The following is a 24,297-nucleotide window of genomic DNA, read 5'->3' on the forward strand; positions in this document are numbered from 1 at the left end:
TTTAAGTACATTGTACTTAGCTGCTTCAGAACACCTCTTTGCATCAGCAGGTGTGGCTACATATAGTCTCCATTTCCAGGCCACTGAGTTACATGATCTTCTATGTAGGAGCTAAACAACAGGCTTGCTCATTTCTACGAAGTCAGTCCTGCTACATTCTGGTCCCAAAAAAACATACCCTACCTCTTCTGACCAGTGATAGGGCTCTGACCATAGGAGCACACTGCAAAGCAGCAAAGCATTTAAATAGTTGGCAAAAGGGTTGAAAGGCACATAGCTTGTCCTTAGCAAAATTTCCCTGTTCCACTTGTGGTGCCCATTGAGGAATCAGTATTGGGACCCAGCTTGAAATAAAAAAGTAGTAAGAAAATGGAAGCCTGCCAGGAAAAAAATAATTAGGTTGCCTTTTTATTTTAGTTTTAAGATTTTAGTGCTGCATGTTTTCCTCTACCTTTCCAGTGAAAATTAAGGAAGCTATGGATGCATGTTAACCGTATGTATGGACTTACTACTACTGGAATACCAAATGGTAGAGCTGCTGTAAACTGTTGCAAGTACTAAAAGCAATGTTTATAATGGTCTGTACAGCATTTGCAAATATTTACTTTGAAAAGAGATTAGTGTAGTTCTTATTTTTCTCAGCATTGCTTAGAAATGCTAAAAAACTACAACAGCTAAACTGCTACTCTACACCAGATCAATTTACCCCAACAGATATTTAGGAATATATGCCATTATATTTAAAAATACCAAGTTCCTCTAAGTGGTAAACCTAGAAGATTTTACATAGAGTTAGAGATAAAATATTAAAAATTATTGTTTCAACTCCACACACTTGACATCTGAATAGGAGTGATGTAATCATACCATTTATTCCATCAGTGAGACAAAATGTAATATGGAACTAAATTTCTGAGATTTTTAAATAGAAAGTCATTTAACTCATATATACACAAAGAGTTCTTTCCACAGATATTTACATGGCAAATATGTTAGAGGAGAACCACTATGACTAAGTCTCTATAAGTATAGCATCCTTTCTGAGCTATTCTCTCTGCTGAAAGAATTCACAGAAGCTTTGAAGTAAAATCTAAACAATTAAAGTTACCTATATTTCACAGTAGGTAAAGAAGCCGTTAAATGATATTTCAGCATAAGGTTTCTGGAAACAGCTACACAGTAGAGTTTTACATCCACCCTCTTTTCCAACATCCATGGTGAAACTAAATCTCTTCTCAGTTTCAGGAGAGATAACAGCATAGGTAAGATGTGTGTGTAACTGTAGCTCATCCTCCTCGGTAGAGGCTGGTCAGCCGTTCTAGTTCTTTGCAGTTCTCCATGGACATGGACTCTGCTTTCTTTCGGAGCCGGTCATCTCGATAGACTTTTGCTGCATAAAGTAAGTCTGTTTCTTTAAGGAGAAAAGAGAAAAGAGTTTTTTTGTTACAAACTGAATACTTGGCACGTGACAGAGCTGTACAAAACACCTCAGACTGTAACCCTTGCCCTTTTTTCCTTCTCGCTATTCTAACTTCCCTCAGGCGCCACTGAAACAGCACTGCTACAGTTTTCCTTTGGATCTTTGTAACATTTCCATCTTTTTGAGCAGGTAAAGCTGTATCAGCCTTCCAGCTCCCTCAGAGTTCATACAGCAGTATCTGATTAACACGAAAAAAACACACCCTACAAAAATCCCCTACTACTTCCGTCAGACCTCATTAAACATTACAAATATAGGCCACTCTCTGTGATCCCGCATTTTTGTTGATACCTCTAGCATCTTGTCTGTGCCCCAAAATGTTAATGCTTAATGTTAAGCCCTTTACTTCAACTGATGCTGATTCAGACTGTCAGTGTTCAGAGCTATTAATAATTAGGAGCTCTCTGTATTATACTGGTGCTCAACAGCCTGACATTGCTGAGCATTGTAATTCTGTAAAATCTTTTTTGTCACTTCAACTCAAAATGCAAGACATTCTTAAATGTCAATTAACCCCAGATAGATTTTAACTGTCAAAGAGAGTTAACACACAACAGGTATTTTAAATCCATAAAACCACGAAATCAGCTGTTTCTATAATCAGGATAAAAAGAAAAACCATTAGGAGCCTCTCACTCAAAATCAGTTTGGGTAGTTTTCACAACCTGATAAATGACAAGTACCAAACAACTGGACTGCAGAGACTAAAGCTGGACAGAAACATGTGATCTGACTGAGAGAACTACATTCTATTTGCTTCTAGTCTGTGTAGTGACAGATCATGAATGAATTATTTTTCTAAACAGTTTTCTATGACTGAAGCTCACCACATGAAAAGTTAAAACCATCTGGTTTCAACACTGATGTAATTTTAGCAGTGCTGTTCCCACAGAGCTCACAGAATGGTCACAGATAACAGAATAACTGGTTAAAATTGATGCTGATTGAGAGAAGGCTGCTGGTGCTCTTCAGTATTCTTATGCTTTAACACTGAATTCTAGGTTTCTGAAAAGAAGTAACTCATTGTATAATATTAGACTGGAGAAACAGATGGCAAACTAAACCCCCTTGTTTTACAGGATGTGCTGCCTGTCCTTGGTTGCCTGGAAAAGCAGTGTTTGTATGTACTGTGGTCCAAGGCAGATTATTTTTTCATCTCTCTGGAAACACCTATGTAAGCTTCTGGTTTATTTATTTACTTGTATAAAAACACCTAGGGAAATGAGCTATTGCCATGATAAAGTAATGTGGAAGACATGAGAATTCTTAGAAATTGCAGTGAGTTAAGGACAAAAGCTTTGTCATAATCAATTTAGTGTAGTCTTTAATTTTCTGAGAAATGGTCACAGCTAATAAATCAGGTTAAAGTCGCTGATAATTTGCAAATGGTTGTTAGATCACTGAGTAAAATTCAAAAACTAAGTAACACTGGGGACAGTTTTAAAGTGAGAAACAGCAGGGGACCTTACACTAACTTTTGCATTGAGCTGTTGTAATAATACAAGCACTTCCTTCTAGCCTCAGGCTATTTTTATAGTAATGCATGATTTAATGAAATTACACACATTACCAAACTTACTTTGTTGCCTCTCCTTCCAACAGTTATTACGAATGTTGGATACATAATCTTCTTCCACGCTCTTTTCCACTTTCTGTAATGACACTCCTTTGTATTCATTTCTAAAGTCCTTATTGACATAATAAATGACACCCAAATTTTCTGTCTGCATTTTTATGGTCTGCCCTGTACTTCTGCAAAAAAGGAGGCAGGGGGGAGAGAAAGACTAAATATTAATTTGATTATTGTTTTTACACCACAAGTAGACTTAAAAAAATATTGACATTACAGAATAATAGCAGCACATTCCCAAATTTGCCATTCTGAGACAATAATTAAAAGAATGGCTCTATAATCTGCTAGAGAAAAAAATTATTGCACTTACCTAAACATTAAACTTCTGCTGCCAAAACACTTGATCTCAAAAAAAAAATCCACTTTACTAAGACACTTATTTCATACCTCTTTAGCCAAATACAAGTTTTAATAATAGAAAATTACATTCAAACTCAACAGAAACAGGCTACTATTCTGTAGTAATCCAGAACAGCATCTCCATTCTGAAGTGTTTGCTGCCAGCCCTGATAAATTCATTTTCCTGCTGGCATTCTGTAGATTAAAAATCAAAGACTGGGTGCAAACATTTTGGCAGAAAAGCTTTTCTAAGCATTACAACAGCTTAGTTGCAGAAGGGAAAAACATCCTACTCCAGAAATAGAGAACTCTGAAAAACAGGAGAAAAGAAACCTCTCTGTTGAGGGGTTCTGCAAGGAACCAAGGCCCTTTAAATCAGTGTGGTGAGTGGGCTATTTCTACCAGCTAGCTGCATGCTTGATTCAAGTTACTTATTTCTTAGAAGATAAAAAGGTTTAAATATCCTACTGTATGAAACAGGTAAGTTCTACAAGTAGAATTCTTCACAAGAAAAAGAAGATTTTACCATCACCTAGAATGAAGCAAAGAACAGACAATCTTCCCAGTCGTCATCATGTTTACCACTTAAATGAAAATGAGAAAGTTGCTTTCAAGTTCTTCACCTTCTACAAACACAGATTACCCCAAAAGAGTAATGAACCTTAGAAGATTTCAGGTTTTGATAACTATGTTGGAGACGCAAACACGTTTGCAACATCCATGTTGCATGGACCCACTGCCTTGTACTAGACCTCCTGAACTCCAGGTACTGCTGACCTCTTTTCTCCATGACATTCTCACAGCATGTTCTCTGCACCTCAATTTTTTGAAAAACAGAACATGTTTTTCTGCTTCGTCTACACCTTCCCTCCCTTTCTTCACTGTGGGAAATCAATGATCAACTAAGGGAAGACTCTCCAGAATGCTTCTAAGTGGGAGAGGGTGATCACAATACCTTCCCCTCCGCTTTAAGGTGATGTAATTAAGCATTACTTACGATCTTGGGTATAAGGCGTAAGGAGGGTTAGATACCATCAACTGGCTCAACAAGGAGACAAAGATCAACACAATAATAGGCATCAGCTGAATGACCATAGAGAAACCTCCCTAAGGAACAAAACAGATTCAGGTATTTCGTAAGTCATCAGGCAAACAGGTAAATCTGACAATACTTAATGCTAAGTGTGACTTTTTGCTTTAAGCCTCAAAAGCTGCTAGGAAAACAGTAACTGCAAACACTGTGGTATTATCTGAACTTTCAGATGCATACACAATATTCACACAGTGCTCAGGCTGCAGGAGTTCATGGGTTAGCACATACACACAAGCAACTACCACATAAAAGCTGGATTCAGCTACTTGTATGCCATGATTTTGTCTCATCTATGCAGTGATATGTGATTATACGGGACTAGAGATAATTCATGGAGGTGAATACTGAGCCTTAAGTTCAATTTTTACCTCAGCCCAAATAAATTTTTCTATGCATACAAGGATTAGTGGCCACAATTAATGGCACATATAGGTTAATAATACCAGTCACCAGTAAGAGTGACATACACCATCAGGTTTACAAAACCAGGCTATTACCTTCTCAAATTTGCACACCTATTTACCAGTCAGTAAGCGAACCATCCACTGAAGTTTAAAATACCCAACTGGCAGGTACAAATCCTCCACTACAGTACAGAGCTCCTGTACAATCACAATACTGAAAGCAAATTTTGTAGTTTAAAGCCATTGGTGCTTAAACTTACATCACCCCTCTCTTCCTCCCTCTCGTGCCCACTCTGACGGTGCTGGTTTGGATGGCTGTAGCCAGCACGACCATTAGAAAATGAGTGTACACTACCTGGGGAAGGAACATCCACATTAAAATCATGTACAAAAACACTGTTTAGAGGTCAGTACAGAAGCAACATAAAGCACTTTACATTACTGCTCAACAGCACATAAAATGACGTTAAGGTATCTTGAAATTTCAAAGTTGTTTAAAATAAGTATTTTAAGCTGTATGATAGTAACCCCAAAGAACTGACATTTTTGGGATTTAGGAACACTTGAGAGAAAAATAAACTGATGCAGATTGTAGAGTTGGGGTTCAAGGCTGGCTGGAATAATTCTACATTTTATAATGTCATAAACTCTAATGCCACTTTGGCAGTAAATCTTGATTATTATGATGATGTATACAAATACCTGTTGGAAAGGCCCCTCCAAAAAACATGTTGAACAGATCCTCTGGAGTAATATCTGCCTCACAACCTCTATGGAAGTTGAATCTGCCATTGCTAGGGTGATTGCAGGTTTGCTCTTCACTGCCTGTAAGGTCATACTGCTTTCGTTTCTCTGGATTACTCAGCACAGCATACGCATTTCCAATTTCTGAAGCGAGGAATAAAACACAACTCCCATAAATGCATGATAAAAGCTATTCCAGCATGAAAATTGCGATTTCAAAGTCAAAAATAGGCAGCAAATGATGCAATTTACTGTATGTTACAAAACAGCTACAGTAGAACAAGGTCCAGAAACATCCCACTTTTCTTAGAATAGCTTCCACAAAGTTTCCCACCAACGCTATCCAAAAGCCTTTTATCCTGTTAAACAAGGACGAAGGCAGGAGAGCTTTGTTTCCTTTTCTAGGGGAACACCTACCCTTGTGGAAATGTTCTCTCTCACTGCAGTTACAAAAAAAGCATCAAGCATTACAATGAGACTGAAGCTGAGTAACTGCAGTTTGCTCTAGCAGCTAGCTTAAAAAACCATCATGGACTCAGGAGGTTTTCTTTGGTTTCATTTGGTAAAGTGGGCATTTCTTGGAATGCATCAACCTCATTGTCTACAAGTGTGTGAATGTATTTTTCTTCATGCTTCTGAAGGTATTTGTGGGTTACATGAATAACACAAAGTTCTGCATGATGTAACCTGAGGAGTAGAACATGCATGCATGACAGGAAAGTGCTCCCCGGGCGGTCAGTATGACCTCAGTGTTTGGAAGGCCTGACCTGGATGCTTGTCCCTGTTTATGCTAAGGTGTCACAAATGAACAGCTTCCATTTTGGCAGTAGAAAGGAAAAAACCTCACTTAGGTAAGCACAGAAAATATCAGCAAGAAAACCCACACACACTGCTGACTTTAGAAGCTTTTTTCTTGCGGTGCACAGACATAATGATCTTACAGACTGATGGAAAGTTTGTGTTGCCACTTGATGAACAATCTTCACTCAGTCATATCTTCATTAAACCCCTTCTGCCTTCCTCTCTACTCTCTCCTCCAGGCCTCTCCAACAAAAGAGTTCCTTTGCAGCCAACCAACCCAAGGCACAGGGATTATGATTTTCAGTGTTGAAAAGCCATCAGTCATCAAAAGTTCGTGAAAGGTGCAACACTATAACCTCAACACAGGCAAATAAGACTGTGGTTTTATAATTAATATTTTAAACATTATCCAATCTAAGCAAAAGTTAATGAGTTTTAGCCACAAGTCTTTTAAAATGCTCTTAGGAAAAAACCTAAACAATTCCTTTAAGTGAAGGAGAAAACCCAAATAAATGAAGCCTGGTATTTTGAACTGCAGCATGATACAAACTGACATCAAATATTGCTCTGTTGCTCAGTATGAGGATAAAATAGGTAGTAAAAATTTAGATTATCCCAAGCCTTAAAAACTAAGAGAGATAATTCAGGTGACTGCACATAAAGTGAAGTTACCCTACTGTCACAATATGTCTGTTTGTTACTTGCTCTTGATTATCTGGTGCTAATTCACAACAGATTTGATTCCAATATAACTTTCTTTTCAAAAAGGACATAAAAATGAAAAAAAAGGCACTGGTCAAAACTTTCACAGGAAAGATTTTTGATTAAATTGATAAAAGATAGCAGAAGTTATTACATTTGCACATACTTTTTGATTTAAAATTCACTTCAGTAAGACTGCTCAGTGCAATAGAAGTACTAGGTAGGTCAAGATCTAAGTACCTTACCTATCATGAAATGCAATTCTGTTTTATAATGTGACCTTTCCTTAAAATAAAGCATTATTATGAAATAAAAACTATTGTTATAAACTCTTTTTCTCAGATTGATATCAAAAACTGATCAGATATCTTTAAAGGAAAACTAAACCATAAATTTACTCAGCCATACAAAAGGTTACAATAATTTCAATGCAAGAAAATGCCAGTTGTCATGAAATAATTTTTGGGCAATGAGATTCCCCTACAAAATTTTCTGTTCATTTACTCATCTAGTTAAAAACCAGAAAGTGAAATTCAGCTGAAGAAATTAGACTTGTACAAAGTGCTCACATTAAATAAAATATTAAGAAGCTGATTTTTAACATTTTAAAGATAATTTATTTGAAATGCTATTAACAAGGAAGAACTATTTTATTCCCAGGGCCTGAGACAATTTTATAGGAATAGCATCTTTTAGATAAAGACATCACAAGGCTGTATTAAATGAATCAATAGCAATCAACTTTCCTGCTCTGCTGTATCTACTTTTCATCTGGAATTGTTAATATATCATTATAATTACCTCTTAAAGTCTGTATCAGAAGTCTTGCTCAGGACTTTTTTTTTCTTTTTTCCCCTCCCCAATTTAAGTGTTTTATCCGAATGATTTTTTCAAATGTCTGCATGTAAACCTCACACAGGAAAAAAATAAAAAGATGTACCACAATCAGATTGTTTATGCATTATCATTTATTACAGATTCACATTTTTCTTCATCTGAGATGAAGTTGTAGTTTTTTTTAAAAAGCTTTGCTTCAATAACTTCCCTTGTGTAGGGCTAAGCTGGGCAGCCTTAAATAAGGTCAAGTCAGACTGTAAATTTTACCTAAAAATTGGTTAAAGGCAACTACTAGTAAGGCCATGATTGAACTCAGGTGTTTTTATGCAGGAAAAGTAGTAAAACTACACACATCCAAGAAATTCTAAGGAAGAGGTAACTTAGTGTGGCACGTGATTCAGAAAAACACTGCATTTTGGTATCAAGGATTGCTTTCTTTTTTATCTAGCTCAAGTACAGTAAAGATCCAAGGCAATAAAATTTGATAAGTACATTAAGTCAACAACAGTAAAAAAGTACGATTGGGTTTCACAGATAAAGTATTTCTTCCCTGTACTGAACATTACAGTTAATTTTCTGAAACCAAGCCCTACTGCCGAAGTCCATGTTCTTTATCTTTACTTCTAATATAACAAAGGTCAAATATTTTCTTGAATAAAAATGTCATTCCAACCACAGCTAAAAAACACATTTACATTTGTAAAAATACAAGCAATCAATGCAGATAAATACGGATTTGGATGAAGTTTAATGATAAAAGAAATTGAAAGTAAAAATGGTGTTTTACTTTTAAAAGCCTCTGTTGCTCCAGGTGCATGGTTTTTGTCAGGGTGGAATTTCAAAGCAAGTTTTCTATAAGCCTTCTTTAGGTCTTCTTCACCTGCATCCTTTGACACTCCAAGGACTTCGTAATAATTTTTACATTTCTTTATACTGCAAAAGAAAATGATGTAAAATGTTGCAAGCAAAAAGATGTAAAAGTAATGGGTTAACACACAGCTGTGAATGAGATCATACAATACACTGGTGCATTATATTACATCTTTTGCTTTCAATATAAATTATTTTTAAAATATCCACTCTAGAAACAAAGAATGTCTTTTTTTAATAATAAACTCACTATTGAGCTTATTATGTACATTTCTTTTACTTCTGCTGTAGAACTACCATGGTTGTAAGAAAGGGTTTCAGTTTGCAACTACTGTAGCATTTCCTCATCCATAATTACATTAATGTTGATGTTAATAATGCATAAAAAGAAGGTTCCAAATTTACTTTGCACAACTAGCAGGTAGGAAAATGTGTTTTGATTGTAAACAGCAAATGCACTTCAGTATGAAGGATATAAAACAAAGCAAACAACACCTCCCTTTCCCCAAACTAAAGCCAAATCCTACCATCACTCAAGCATTCACTTTTCAGAGAATAAAACATGGGAGAATACTTCTGCTGCTGGGAATGCACCTGGATCTTAACAATCTTTCTGTAAGTGTTTATGTAAATTCAAAGTCACACTATCAGCTCAAGCAATTGCATATTTAGCTTATCTCATTAATCAAGTATAGCATTTTTTAAAATTCAAACCTCAGGAATATTCTTTTTGTAGGCTGTCTAACCCAGACAGGAAAAGCAAAATCTGAAAATGATGTAATGATTTAGTATACTTCACAATACCCCAGAAGAAAGAAAGAGCACTTAGAGGAAAAGTGAGAACATTAATTCTTTGTGGGCAGGAAGAACTGATCAAACCAGTAAATACAGCTTAACAATCAAACCAAGTTACTTCGGTAAAAATTCAGAAAGAAAAGGCTGAATCCCAAACCTGCACTGCAAAAATAAGGCACACTGACACAGGGTGCATGCCAAAAAAAATTGGGCTGGTCTGAGCAAGAAATAGAGATTATATCCACAAATACTTTAAAAGCCTTCATGTGAGTCTTTCATGTGGCTGTAATTGTATTTGCATTCTCTTACACGCACAAATGTCTAGATAAATTTGGGTTTAATGTTTCCAAGACTATACACAGGGCAGCCCTGTGTATTGCAAGGGGGCAAGCAAGCCTTTGGCATTCTCATGGAATCCTGTAATTAAGGGAATGTGAGCATCACAAGTACAACCACACCATCATGTGTGGTCCATCCTACTTCACAGATTGATCAAATCAAGTTTCATTTGAGGGATCCTGTTTCCTGTGTTCAAATACAGAAGCTTTGATGGAAGCCTCGGTGCAATGCTCACAAGAGCACTGAATTGAATGTATGCAGGCAGCTGCCAACACAAACATCCTGTGAAATAAATATGGCTCATTATATTGAAGTAACATTTAATAAGCTCCAATTAGGAAGCTGATAGAGCTAACTAAAAAGAACACAGTGAATCCATCAAGAAAGGATGGAAAGAAAATACATTAAATTATACTTGTGAGTACTGGAAGCTCTTTTTGGTAATCTGTACAAGCAGAAAGAAGTGTGGTAGTGTACAGATCCCTTAATCCATAGCCTCAATGCTGGGATGATTTATCAACTGTACCAAGAACAGGTAGCTTTATGTAAATGTCTAACAGTATCAAATTAAGCTTTTATTTCATGAAATTGCTATCTCAGCATCCAATCTTAAGTTCTCTTCAACAATTGCTTCTGAGATATCTGTTTGTGGGCCAGACTCTTCAGAACTTTGGCTGATATAAAATTACATAGCAAGCCGTCAATGTTTAGCAAAGTTGTTATTGTTTTAGCATTAAAACTCTGGTGTGAAACATTCATTCCTGTGTTTTTAAGCATTGTGCATCCTCAACTACTCTCTCCTTCAACAGCATATTGTAATTTTTCATGGGAAAAAAAAAAACACAGAAATTTATTTATTTACAATATACATTCATTTCACAACTCTAGGATGCCAAGAGGAGAAATAGGGGAAAAAAAAAAAGACCAGTGCAACAGATGTCAACCTGTACTTCTAACTCCCCAAAACCCATTTGAGATTTCCTCCTGTTCACAACCAGTGGATGCTCCACAGAGGATGACCCTCAAAGGAGAAGCAGCAGTGGTGGGTATCTACCAGAAGATCTAAAGGATTAATGCAATCACTTTCATGCAACAGCTATCCTGAACCTGGCCCACAAATGAGGTATTGTTATTACTGAGAAACATGTTCAGCCAAAGTATAATACATTTCTGCTTTTTCTTTGCAAGTCTTTCCTAGTGGTAAATGAAAAATTCTACAAACACAAATGTGGAACACGCATATACATACAGAAATTTTGCAGTTTAGCAGGACTTTGGATTAGGCAGATCAAGTTTTAAAGCTAAAAACCATTACATGATCTTACAAATGCACAGGGGCCAAAAACAATACCTAAGCCTGGAATTTTCAGCAGTGACCTTATTCTATGAAGCCCTTACCACACTGTGCCATTAGCCAGCAGTTCTACACCACTGCTTGGCCACCTCAAGGCAAAAACCACCTGGACTGTAAGCTGCCAGCATCTGGTTAATGCAGTTTCCTCCTGGGAGGAAATCAGTGACTTTTGCCAGGATGTTCCTGACAGAGCACAATTCAGGGCAATCATAACAGGGTAACACCTCCATTTCTCCCCCCTTCAACTGAGTTCATGTGAGTTCTGCACTCAAACTTGCACTGGGGATGATAGGACAAGCAAAGATGATTAGAAGGTGCTTTCCAGTTAAACAAAGTTATCAGTGTTTGTGATGTGCTCCCGAGAAGCAAAACTTTAATGCACCACAAACAGAACCTGGAAAGTCAGTTTATCACAGGACAAACTGTGGGGTCACCAGGACTCAGGTCACACATGGCTGTGCAGCCACAAGGCTTCTCTAACACTGCTGCAGCACACAGCCCACCCTCGGATGCCTCAGCACACAGCCTCAGATGCCCCATTCCTCCTCATCCTTTAAGAGATGCTCCAAGTCTTCCTCCCCCAAAACTCCACTCTCCTGATGAGAAATTTCACTCCAGCTGCTGGAAGCTGTTGGAAGCCATGGCCAACTTGATCCTTGCCCCTCAGAAGATGCAGACATTATTGGACATATTCCTCACCTCTTTACTTTAGCAGACTGACCTCTGACAATCCTCACTCAGCCAGAAACCCTCACCTGCACCACTGAATTATCCTGTGGAGATTTGTCATGGGAAGGCAGGTGGCACTTTTCTCTTACTACAGGGCACAAAAATCAACTTTGTTTGGTTTTGCTGCCCTTAAGGCACTGCAGTTCCTACTGCTAGTTTTCTTGCATACCTAAACTCCACGCAGACATTTCTTTTTAAAATTCTAATGTACACATCACTTGCTTACTAACTGCCCGTTTTGTACTGAACAGGTTATTTTTGTTGTTCTTTATTTTTGGTTTACTTGAAGTTTGGTGCTTTCACTGACACTTTGCTTGGGGTTTTGGCTTTTTTGTGAATTGCTTTTCCTGTACTTTTCATTTCTGGTTGGATCACTTCTGTATCTGAATTACTATCAAATTATTTCTGTTATTTCTCTCCTTGTTGAATTGTTAGTCCCCCTGCCAACACCTTGGCACTGTCCTTCTGATTAACAGATTTTCTGGCTGTTCCTGAAATAACACCTGACTTTTACAGAATAGACTTCTCAAACTGCAGGAAAGCAAGTGATGGCCTACATTCATGCCCAATCTGTTGACAGAAGCATCTCATCACCACTTGCAAAGCTCCACTATCCCAGCTTGCAGCTGACAAGGCACCTGCAGTAGAACTGGTCAGCCAGCTGCAAACTGCAGCACCAACAACTCTGCTGGATGCTGGGCTCCTCTCCATGCTCTCATGGCTGACAGCACAGGAAGCCCTTCAGGTGCTGAAACGTCTCTTCTCACCTGCAGAAACACAAGGGCTGACACCACTGGTTCTCCTGTGACTACAAAATGATGTGATCCTCATGCTGTGCTTGTCAGATCACTTTTCAAATTTACAATTCAGATTAGGTCAGCGCTGCCAGCTTTTATCAGATTAACAAAACCTATCAGAGATGCTTGCCTTACTGTATCAAATACCTGCAGCAATGCACAATCATGAAATTTGGAGTATGAGGAGGTATTTCAAAGGGTCTTCCAAAGCTTCACAGAAACAGCCCAAAAGACAAATACTTCAACCAGAAGCATGTCAAGGGAGCCACAATCGTTTCTCCCAATGGCAATCTGAACTGAGCAGCACACTGAGCAGCAATGTGAATGTTAGTGACAAAGAATCCAGCAAGAGGAAGCTATACTGACTTCTGATCCTAGAGTTGAGCCGACAAACACAGTAAAATGCAGACCAAAATCTATACAGGTCAAATTTCCAGCTATGCCAGAGAGCCTGATGCAAATGGTATCTTGCAGCTGAGCTGGGAATGTGCCAGTCACAGTTTGGGTGACAAACATGGCCTGAAAGAAGTGCTCTAGATGGGGAAGAGAAGGTCCAAGCATTGTCAAGGAACTCAAGCTGGTACCAGCATACCCCTAGTTTTTGAAACAAATGCAGCAGAACTCTCAGACTTCTGCTGCACTGATAGATTCAACAACACATTAGGGTGCTTGTCTTACTACCTTGCTCTTGGATGTACCTGATCAGTTTGTTTCTACTGTGTGTATCATATGAAACAGTCAAGGCTGTGTTTACATCAGCATACTTTTCTCCAGATTAAATTTAATATTTTATTTTAGTTATGAGCTTTCTGACAAAGTCCATCATGTCTTCTCTGCCACTTTTCTGTGACAAGCTCTATGACTATGATTTCCACCTTAATTTCTCAACCATTCAACTGGATATTTCAAAAACTCACAGCAGCTCTACATCCTAATTAAAGGCATGTCCTGATTTCTCTGCTTTGGTGGTTTGGTTTTTTTTAACACATACTGATTGCTCTTATTAATCCACTTCCAATTAATTATCTTCTTGACACTATGGTAGAAAAGAACCAATATCTCTCTTTTTGCTGGATTTGTGAAAGTGTCAGCAGAATGCTTGGAAAAAGTCAGTCACACAACTTATACTCCTGCTTTGATCCACGAAATGTGCACAGGCAATTTTTTGGTTCACTACATGAATTCAAATCAAGCTACTGATTCTTCCTGACCACTACTTGATGGCACTTAATCCTGCCTTGCAAGGTTTCTACAGAACTCATGCCTCTATTCATTTGGTTTTATCTCAAAAATCCAAATACAAAACTTGATTCTTGTGCTTTCTTCCAAGAAGCTGGTGCTGGCAAGGCAGGAAAAGCAGTATTCCACCACAGTTTTCACAAGACAACAATGCAAATTTAGCATACTAGTAGTCATGGCAGTTTTCTTTCAGATGTCAAAAAGGCAATATGGAATACATGCTATGGCTTATTCACTAAAAAAAAGAGACCAAAGAGGTCAAACACCATGTGCATTTTAAGATAATTTAAAAAGACCCTGTATAAAACATACAACATGAAAATGCCTTTTTTTTGTCGTGCATGTGATTCTTGCACATTTGTCTTAAGCTGACACTGCTTGTGTAGCTTTCAGTTGCCTAGAGACCTCTAGGGCACTTGCTCTAAGAAGGCATTAAGGCTACTGTGGGCCCTAGCGTATTTCTGCTGGTCTCCTGTCAATACCTCCCACATGCAGGTCACCTAAGGGTGTTAAGGAAACTTGATCCAGTTGCCAGTGACAAGGTAAGGATCATTAAGAAAAAGATGCACGTTCTACAGATGGGATTTTCAAAGCATTTCCACTAAAAAGCAACAAATCTTTTTAGTGGAAATGCTCTCAACCTTCAAACTGTCACACTGAAATAGCAAGTACAGCTCCCACAAAGAGCAGCATTACCCAGCACTTATGCAATCAAAGGAAATATGTTACATCTTACGCTTCTCCCTGTTGAGCAGCTTGCAAGCTCCCGTAATACTCTACAGAACTGTTATGGTAACTTGCTAGTGATCAGTGTCCCCTGTGTATGTGGAAAAAATGAAGCCAGCACAGAGGTGCTTGTTTGTACTCATAGCTACTCACATTACTACTGTAACCCTGATGAAAATTAATGCAGCTAAATTAGTTACATTGCTCCAAGCATATCCTCACTATGCTTCTTAAATCTGCTGTCACAAACAAATTCAAGAAAGCTGTACAATGCCAGGAACTTTAATCAGTGATCCAAGCCAGGGAGCTCAGAGTCAGTCTCCCTGTCTGACAGTTCAGTAAAGATTACAACAACAGCATTGGAAATGGCATGGAAGTGTAGCTGAAAGCTTTCCCTATGTCTATATTCAGTTACTGAACCAAGAACTCCTAAAGGGAAGAATATTTGAGGATAATGACCTCTTGAATCATGCACATGCAAACCACTCTGTCCAATGTCCATGCTGAGTGTCAGAATTTATTGAAGTTTGGAGGTTTTGCTACCTTGCTGTCTATAAACTTCTTCCCTTACAGAAAAAAAGACAACAACTGGGCATGAAACACTGTTTAAAACCACCTCTGTTCATGTACAATTTCTTTAATCAATTCAAACATCTGAAAACCATTCCACTGCGGTACAGCAGAAGCATATGGTGGTGACAAACTCTATTCTCTAAAGAATACCCTCCCCAGAGGGGCATGTTTCATTTAACTGGAAAAATATGGGACCTGGCTGAAGCAATATCATATGCTATCTGTCATGTTTCCAACTAGAAAGCTCATTCTCACTGTGGTTTAAACATGAACTTTCTCTCAGTTATCATCGCTGAATGTGTTACATTTTTCCATTTAGTTTTAGGCCATTGTTTGTATTTAATTCTGCTCTCATTGACAAGGCACACATGTTTTTTAATTCTTAACCACAAATTTTTTAAGTGGTTTATGTCACTAAATAATAACATGACGAACATTTCAAAACTTTCAACATGATCACTCCACAAATCTAAACAAAAAATTCATCTCTCTCTAAAGGTTCATGAAGTGCTGTATTAAAGGATGGCAGCGTTCCCCGAGCAAAGGTGAAGACATTGTTTTAACACACGATTTTAAGTGGTATGTTAAACAAACAAACATGGGTTGTTCTGTATTACAATCGCTTATTTTGCAAGTATCTTGGTATGTTTTAAAACTCTGTATTCAACATTCAATGTTCTTGAAGCAACGTTGCATCAATATTATCCTCAATGTGCTATTCCTGAATACCCCCAACTCTGGTCCTGATCTCAACAAACTGGATTAAGTGTACGTAGCATTTAACAAATCCCCTCAAAAAAGCAATACCCAATAGCACAAAAGCCAACCAGAGAAAAAAGCTAGCTCTACAACACCATTTCAGCCAAGACAAAGTAGGCAACATACCTTCTGCTAAAACAAACAGACTGATCTTGCAGGGAGCCTGATGTCGAAGCAGACTGCAGCTCAGAATGGCACGTCACAGGTGAGTGACTACTGGCACCAGACAGCCCTCCCTGCAGCAGCTTTTTGGGGGTATGTGACATGTCTTATTTTGACCTAAGCCACATTTACAGAGGACTTCTTTCTGGATATTTTGTCTCACACATGTGTGTATGAGCATGCATTCTACAATCATTTTAACAAAAACATACAGGCTTATCCAGGCTTTACTTTAGATACATCACAAAAGGTAATAATGTTAATTAAGCAGAGATAATGGTCAATGAAAAGCACTAGTAAATAACACCAAGACCTGCTGCTGTCTACCTGCCTGAATGCAGAGCTTCTGTATCAACAAAGAAAAACTACTTCTTTCCTCACTGTTAGCACAGCTGAACAGATTTTTGAAATGCAGGAAGATCTAAGATCGTATCAACAGAAACATACATTTCACAGATGCACACAAACCCCAACCACCCCAAATTTCTGTTATGCACAACATCCAATACACACAAACCAGGAGACAGGGACCTCTTGATTTCCCTTCAAGCTCCCTTGAAAATATGTGGGCTAGGCTTATGTGAAAATAGCAGGGTTTGAGCTGTGAAATTTCCTTGCTATATCCATATTTCTTTAGCAGAAACCTGGGCACATATGAAACAATATTTTTCTTGCTCCTACAGCCAGCAAGTATGCAATAATAACATGACTTAAGACTTACTTGCCTCAAAATGGCATTTTTATTGACCTTTGTTTCTTTTCCCACATCCTTTCCTGATGTCACCTCATCTTAATACTATCAAGCTGCACTAAGCAGAGTTTATACAGCAACTCAGATGATGTATTCCAGTGCTTCTCAGACACTTTTACATTCAAACCAAGATGATTTTAACATTTGTCTAAGACCAGCCTGGACAGCAAGATTAGCTTGAAAATAAATTTTAGGAGTGACCGTGTATCTTTAGTATAAAAATACTGAATAGAAACACTGCCCTGCAAGTTGTACAACATAATTTTCATAACTTTTTCCATTTAGAATGAGATCTACTCAGTAACTATTTTGAGTATTATTTTTCCATAAAGTAGCCTTAATATTTTGAAGAAAGGAGTAGCATCTTTCTTGCAGAAAGTGGCAGCATCTCATTCAGTGTTTAAAGCCAGCAAAACTCCTCCTTCCAGTCAAAGTTCAGTACAAGTAATCCCTCTGAGATAACCTCAAACTTCCTGTGGCTCCTTTAGATGACAGAATTGAAAGGGTAAGTAGATAATACACAGAATGAAAAGCAGTGACATATTTAAGCCATACCTTAGTACTCCTTCCATTTGGTCTTTGTTGTAGCCTTTTCCACTTTCACCTGCAGCAGATGCATTGTTCTCCTTCGTGCTGTTGGGCTTACTTTGATCACTGTTACTGGCTGGTTTTCGGCAGTAAGCGCCTCCCCCAGCAGTGCTTCCATTCTTCATAATAGCTTCCAACAAAACTGTAAAAACAACAGGGTATCATAGTATCATTACAGGTATTAGTGAAAAAGTCAGGCCTCTCAAGTATCTCAGATGAGAGCACCACATGACAAGACTAGCTGCTACATCCTCCTTCCTTACTGATCACCACTTTGTGTCACAAATTTCGTGCCAAAACTATGGAACAGTGTTTCAAAATCAGTAACCAGGCTCCTCCCATCAGTCTCTGCCAAGGTAATGTAACACTGGAGCTAATATGTCCAGGTGCTTCATTTCTAGATGTTTTTTAGAGCCACTGAACCTGTGCCTTGGGGTGAAAACATCTGAACACCTGAATAAGCAACTGCAAATTGAAGAAGAGGAACTAACCTTTCACACTATATAAAATGCAAATCATTCCACACAGACATCAAGCCCATCTCCAGACATTTCAGTTCCTACAGTACATACCTATCTGTAACCTGAGTCATTACTGCCACAAACTGATGCTCTATTCCTTCCAGGCAATATCAGCTGAAATTCAAACCACTGTTAAAATGCCACAACCAGCAAGGACCAGCCAAGTACACCCAACTCAAGACCTGAAACTTGAAAACCAGTTGGCTTCTGCTAGTTCTTGAAATCCTCTTTCATTCCATGTTCCAGTAGATCTCAAATGTAGCAGTTTGAATAAACATTATACACAAAGTCCATTTCTGTATGTAAGCCTGTATTTTATTTTAGGGGTATCTGTCTTAGCAATGAATCAGAAACAATACCATTCTAACACAAGGGACTGCACAGAAAGTATAACATAGATTAAAGATTATTAAATAGTCCACCTTTCCTGAAAACAGATTCCTTCAGAGCAACATGGCAAACTACATAAGCTAAATTCGCTTCATAAAGAAAATTAGTTACTATCTGCATTAAAAATGCACTAATAAAAACTGCTAAGGAAAAATGTCCCATGCACTGTGAAAGTACAGCACTTTCTTCTAGAAAGCCCATGGGAAGAATCCTTAAGAATTTTCTCCTAAACTAAAATAAAATTCTCCTCTGCTTAGCATAGTCTTTCTTAGAGCAGCAGAAAACTGGGATCCTACGCATCATACCTTGTGTATCACAGGAAGAAAAGAAAGTGAAGCTTTGTTGAAAAGGAGAGCCACCACTTCTTAAAAGCACCCCAGCATTTAGTTTTACATTCACTTACTAGTGAGTAGCTACACTCAGCCTGAACAAGAAAGTCAGCTGAAAGTCCTGCCCTCTGCCTGCCTCAGCCAGACTCGTGGACTGATCAGATCAGGCTCTTTACAGCAGATATAAGGAAACAACTAAGCTTTAGATGTCTAGTTGTAACTGAGGGGATGCTCTCACTACAAATGACATCTGAAGCTTGAAAACAGGAGAGCTACAGTTGCATTATGGATTATAACTGAAGGACATATTGAATATTTGCAATACTTTATTCTAATATCCTCCGTTGTGGCATATGAAGTTCTGAGGTAAATGAAGTAGTAACAACTCCAATGAGGTGACCAGGTCTGCAGATTAAGAACTAATCAAGAACAGAGCTTTGAATGAACAGACAGTGCCCTGGGAATGATGCATTTCAATCCCAATGTGCTCCAAAGAACTGCTACCAGAAAACATAACAAAAAAATAATTATCTTTCTATCCAGTGAGTATGACATTTATCAATGGCATTGCACAGAATCCTAATGCACATGTGGCCTTCTTGAAACAATGCTTGCTCCAAGTTTTGCAGTTCCTCCTTTCATATTGGTATTGCTCTAGAAATTTCTCATCCCTGCCTCAACATTTATGCAGAAGCTGTGGGAGCAGAAATGGCAGAAACACAGGCATGGGCCATGGTTTGCATTTTTAACAAGCAGTGTTTCTCCACAGCAAGCGTGGCTCTAAGTCTCTTAATGAACAGGTTTGGTTGCAGTATACTTTAATAAACATCACTATTTTCTAACCCCCTTCTCAGACCTCATAATGGAGCTGCATTGCTGAGAATACAATGCAGGATGCTTAAAAAAATAAAATTCAAATATATCAGTGTGAACTTCTTAAAATAGCAGGACACAGCATACACAAACATGCTATTGTCCTACACTGAAAAAGAAAACCACACAAAGGGTATGGGGCCATTGTTTCCTTCAAATAGAAGATACAGTTTAGGTATTCAGAAATTACTCTGGCTCTTCCATGAACTGCTGGTGGTAAAACCAGCTGTTAGAATGTAATACTAACACTGCATTTAAGAAAACTTTAACTGTGCATCTAGCATTTCAAAACAGGGCATACAGGGAACCAAAGACTTATTTTGTTAGCAGGTAAGGCAATGAATCTTATCTCTGAGTGTGTCTGAAGCCTCTGTTGTGTGTACTATTACCTGCTGTTGAATGAAAGATCCTTGGACTACATTTGATTCCATTATGCATTGAACATGACCCCCCTCCTTCCCCCACCTTCACTAATGGAAGAATTCTGTTTAATTCAGAATTTGCCCTAATGCAACAGACTAAAAACTAAATTGACATGCTCCCAAAAAATTTGTTTTTAAAGGCAGCATCAAAAATGGGGCAAGAAAATCTTAAGAAGCACTAAAAAAATAAAGTTTTCCTTAACACAGTTTTCTGTCTTCAAACAGAATGGCACCTAAGTTTGAAAGGGGCATTTTGTCCTTTGTTATCTTTAAATTCACTCTAAAAAAATCTTTCCCAGACAAGCAATTAGATTCTGTTCAGTTGCATGATGAATCCTTGGCAAAAACCAAAATCAAACAATTTTCTAGCAAAGAATGACGTCAACATGGACACTGCTACTATGAAGTCATTAGCTCAGTATCATTAAATAAGCACTGACCTTACATTTCACACTAGTAAAGCCCTAAAATAGCACTGCTGCAGTCAGCGTATTTCAGGCAGAAGCTTTGTTTAGCAAAACTAAACTTCACTGATGACTGAACTAGTGCTGAATGCCCTTTAAATGTAAATGTTGCCAAAAGCAGATCACACATACTATTGTTTTAGAGACAATAGTTAAAACCTATTCTCTGCCCTTTTGTAATCCACTACAACATCAGGAGGAGGAAGCTCCCACCAGTAAAAGATTCAGCATTACCATTCTCGTTGCTTTTATGACTGAGAACTTTGTTTGTGAAATGGTGGGCAACTGTTCTCAAAACGATACTAAAGGTACAGCATACCAAGAATCTGCAACTTCAGTGAGAAATTAGTTCAACTACCTTCCAACCCACTCCAGAGAAACATAAGTGAGCAGACAGGCAACTGGGGCTGCACCACGTTGTCCTAGCACCATAAAAACCCAACACATTATGACTGCAAAATGAGAATTTGTGCTAGAACTAAAGGGGCTCACAAAACCTTAACTACGTCTTTCTCTCTGGTATATGCTATGACACATTTTTGGTTACCTGAATTATGAATTACAGATTGGATTTTTTCCTTCAAGTGGGCCCCCAACTAAAAGATGCCAATGAGAGCAATTTAATTTGTTCTTAGTGTAAAATGCCAGCTGTAATTTATTGCAGCCCATCCAGAATCTGTTCTGAAAAAAATACAGTCTGTGTCCTTGAACTTTACTGCACTTTTAATTGGGCCATTTAAGTGCCTCAAACTTTAAAACCAAAATAAATTCAATGAGTTGGTGTTGTTTTGGGAGGAAATGAGATGACTTTAAAAGATTCAACAACCTCCACAAATAGAAAACTGAAGCACAGAGATATTAGATGTTTACAGAGTTCCCTAATTTCTAAGTACCTAGTTCAAATCAGGCCTAAGGCCTGAACTTTTTCAGTGGTATTAGGGCATCTGCAATTCTCTTTAGCTTCAGATGGAGCTTTAACTGCCCACCAGTTCCACAAATCAGGCCCTTGTTTCAAGCTGAATACCTGAAAAACCAAGCACAAACAATTAGCTGGTAACTAATGGAAATGGTGTGAACTGACTTATTTAACATCACAGAGAAATTCTGGGAAGCTTTTCGTTTAAGAAGACACAATTCCCCAGATTACAGCCCACTACCACAAGGCCAAATTCTTTTCCTCAGGTCTGTATCTCGTTTGTGATTGACTTGGCTAATTTCCACAGTGACTAAAACAAGTGTCCTACAGACAATAGCCTAATTAGCCATCTATTTCTTGCACTGAATACTTTATCATGGTGGTTATGTAGTGGCAGTCCTACTTAAAAAAAATCAAAAACCAAATGTTCAAAATAAGTCAGATCTTCTTCCTGAAAGCTGCTTTAACTCCTTGAGATATAAGATGATAACAAGCTGTGTGAAGCAGATGAAGCTATTTGCTCTCCCTGGTGAAAGAAGCTGAATTGAAATACTCTGCCTTTCTGCCTCCTGACCAACACAGATTCCAAAAAGCTCCAAGTATTTTCACGCATGACATGTTCTCAAGCCACAGAAATTTAGGGGAATATGGCAATATCCATGCTGTCTTGCAGAAAACAAAACACTTGAAAAAATTAAATACTAATTTAAAAAGTGCCAGCAAAGTCTTCATTTATTGTTTGCACAAAAGAAGAAGTCAGGGGATAGGAGGCCCAAAAATGTTCACTGCATCTCCTCACAGCAACTTCCAGTTAAGATCTGGCCTCACACTTCCGCTGCAGAAATGGCAACTGCTGAGGCCTTTAACTGGTACAGGGCACCGAAGCTGTTCCTACTCCTTGCACAGCACACACCACGTAAGTGAGAACCACAGGAACGCAACAAGTCCCTGCTGCGTCCAAAGGTGTTTTGAGCTGACTTCTGGCACTGTGTGACAGAAAGGCTCCAAGACAGGAAACAGTTCTACATACACTGAAACCTTACTACTGTTCCTTTGAAACAATTATTTCTAAACACTTTTTGCTAAAGGTAATATTTTTTGGTTTTAGTACGGAATATTCAGGAGAGCTAATTAGGTCTTGGGGGTGCCACATATTCTATTTTCTCTAGCAAAGGCAAACCCATGTGCAATTCCTATGTGGCCGCTGTACACCCAAAAGGGAACCAAACCCGAGAAAACCCAAACCACAAGTATATTAGAGAATGAGGACACGGACCACAAATATATTAGAGAATGAAGACACGGTCCACTCTGGAGCTGCAGCTCTCATTGCAAGCTGGTAGAGGGGTGATTCACAGTGACAGAAAAGAAGCCAACCTAGCCTGTCTCGGCCTGGGGCCTGAGATGTCCTGATGTTAATCGGGGCTAAGCCTCGTCTGTACGGCTGCGCTTTTACTGATGGCTGTAGGGAGGAGAGGAATGCAGGCGAGGAGCTGGGTCGGCCCTGGGAGATCCCCGCTGGCACCGGGGGAGGCAAACCCACTCCTCCGCAGCGCCTGACGCCAGTCATGCACCGGCGGGGGAAGGCACTTGCCCCGAGCGCTGCCCCCGGGCACACACTCCGGCCTCCTCCGCCAGCCGAGCCGCGCACCCCGCCAGAGCCCCCGGGCTGCCTCTGGGGCCGGCTCCCGCTCGCCTCGGCCCGCACGGCCCCCCCGGGCAGGCCCCCCTGCGCCCGCCCTCCTGCGGGCCCGCGGTCCGTCCGGGCTCGTCCCGACGGAGCCGGGCAGCGGCAGCGGGGAGGGGGCCGGGCTTCACCTCGGGCCGTCTCAGTCGGGTAGAGCTTCTGCGCCTTGTTCAGGAAGCGGAGGGCGCGGTCGCGGTTCCCGGCCTCCAGCGCCTCCCGCGCGATCCCGATGCACTTCTCGGCCTCGTCCCGGTTCCCCTCCATGGGCTTCTCCTTCCGCCGCCTCCGCCCGCCGCAGCGCAGAGAGAAGGGGCCCGAAGCCAGAGCGGAGGCGGGCGGGGCGGAGGCGCCGAGAGCGGCGCGGGGCGTCAGGCGGGGCCGCGCTCACTCCGCAGGGCTCATCCCGCCGCTGCCCCGGCGCTGCCGCAGCCCCAGCGCGGCGCTCGCACCGGCGCCAGCCCGGCCGCCCCTTCCGGGCCCCGCCGCGCATGCGCCGCCCCGCCCGCCCCGGGCTCCGCCGCTGCCCGGCCTGGAGCGGCTGGAAGGGCCGGGAGCGCAGCCGCCCTCACGGCCGGCCCCGCGGGGGAGCCGGCTGCGATGGAAAAGTACCGCGCGCGCTGCCGCAGCACTGCAGGCCCGCACGGTGCCACCGCTCCCCGTGCCCGACTCTGCCTGACGGTGCTCATTAGCAGCTGGCAGCGGCTGACTGTAATTAGTGACAACAGTCCCAGCCCGCAAGGAGTGCTGTGCCGCCAAGGAGGGTGCTGGTCCGGGGAAGCAGCGCAGTGCCAGAGGAGCGCAGCTAGCACAGGTCTCACCGGCGTCTCCGATCTAGGTCACCGCCTCCCAGCCACAGTGCTGCAGCAGAGATTACTGCCTCCAAGAGCTTAGGGAAACACGAGAGCCTGCTCTCAGCAGAACCAAGTCTATTTGCAGTATTTCACTGCTGACTGCAGCTCTGGAAGGCAGGGAGCTTGCTA

The 24,297-nt window shown here is 40.1% G+C and overlaps 1 protein-coding gene across 1 annotated transcript; it reads right to left on the bottom strand.

Moving 5' to 3' along the window:
* Window positions 1-843: 843 nt before the first annotated feature.
* Window positions 844-23,747, bottom strand: DNAJB14 (DnaJ heat shock protein family (Hsp40) member B14). The gene is made up of 8 exons (XM_064710881.1): window positions 23,449-23,747; window positions 17,683-17,857; window positions 8,821-8,966; window positions 5,652-5,837; window positions 5,210-5,304; window positions 4,450-4,559; window positions 3,060-3,232; window positions 844-1,411 (listed from the first exon to the last, which is right to left on the bottom strand). The coding sequence occupies exons 1-8, from the start codon at window positions 23,579-23,581 to the stop codon at window positions 1,287-1,289; spliced, it is 1,143 nt and encodes a 380-aa protein (XP_064566951.1). The 5' UTR covers window positions 23,582-23,747; the 3' UTR covers window positions 844-1,286.
* Window positions 23,748-24,297: the final 550 nt, after the last annotated feature.

Source organism: Zonotrichia leucophrys, chromosome 4, assembly GCF_028769735.1.
Source record: "Zonotrichia leucophrys gambelii isolate GWCS_2022_RI chromosome 4, RI_Zleu_2.0, whole genome shotgun sequence".
Classification (NCBI taxonomy): Eukaryota; Metazoa; Chordata; class Aves; order Passeriformes; family Passerellidae; genus Zonotrichia; species Zonotrichia leucophrys.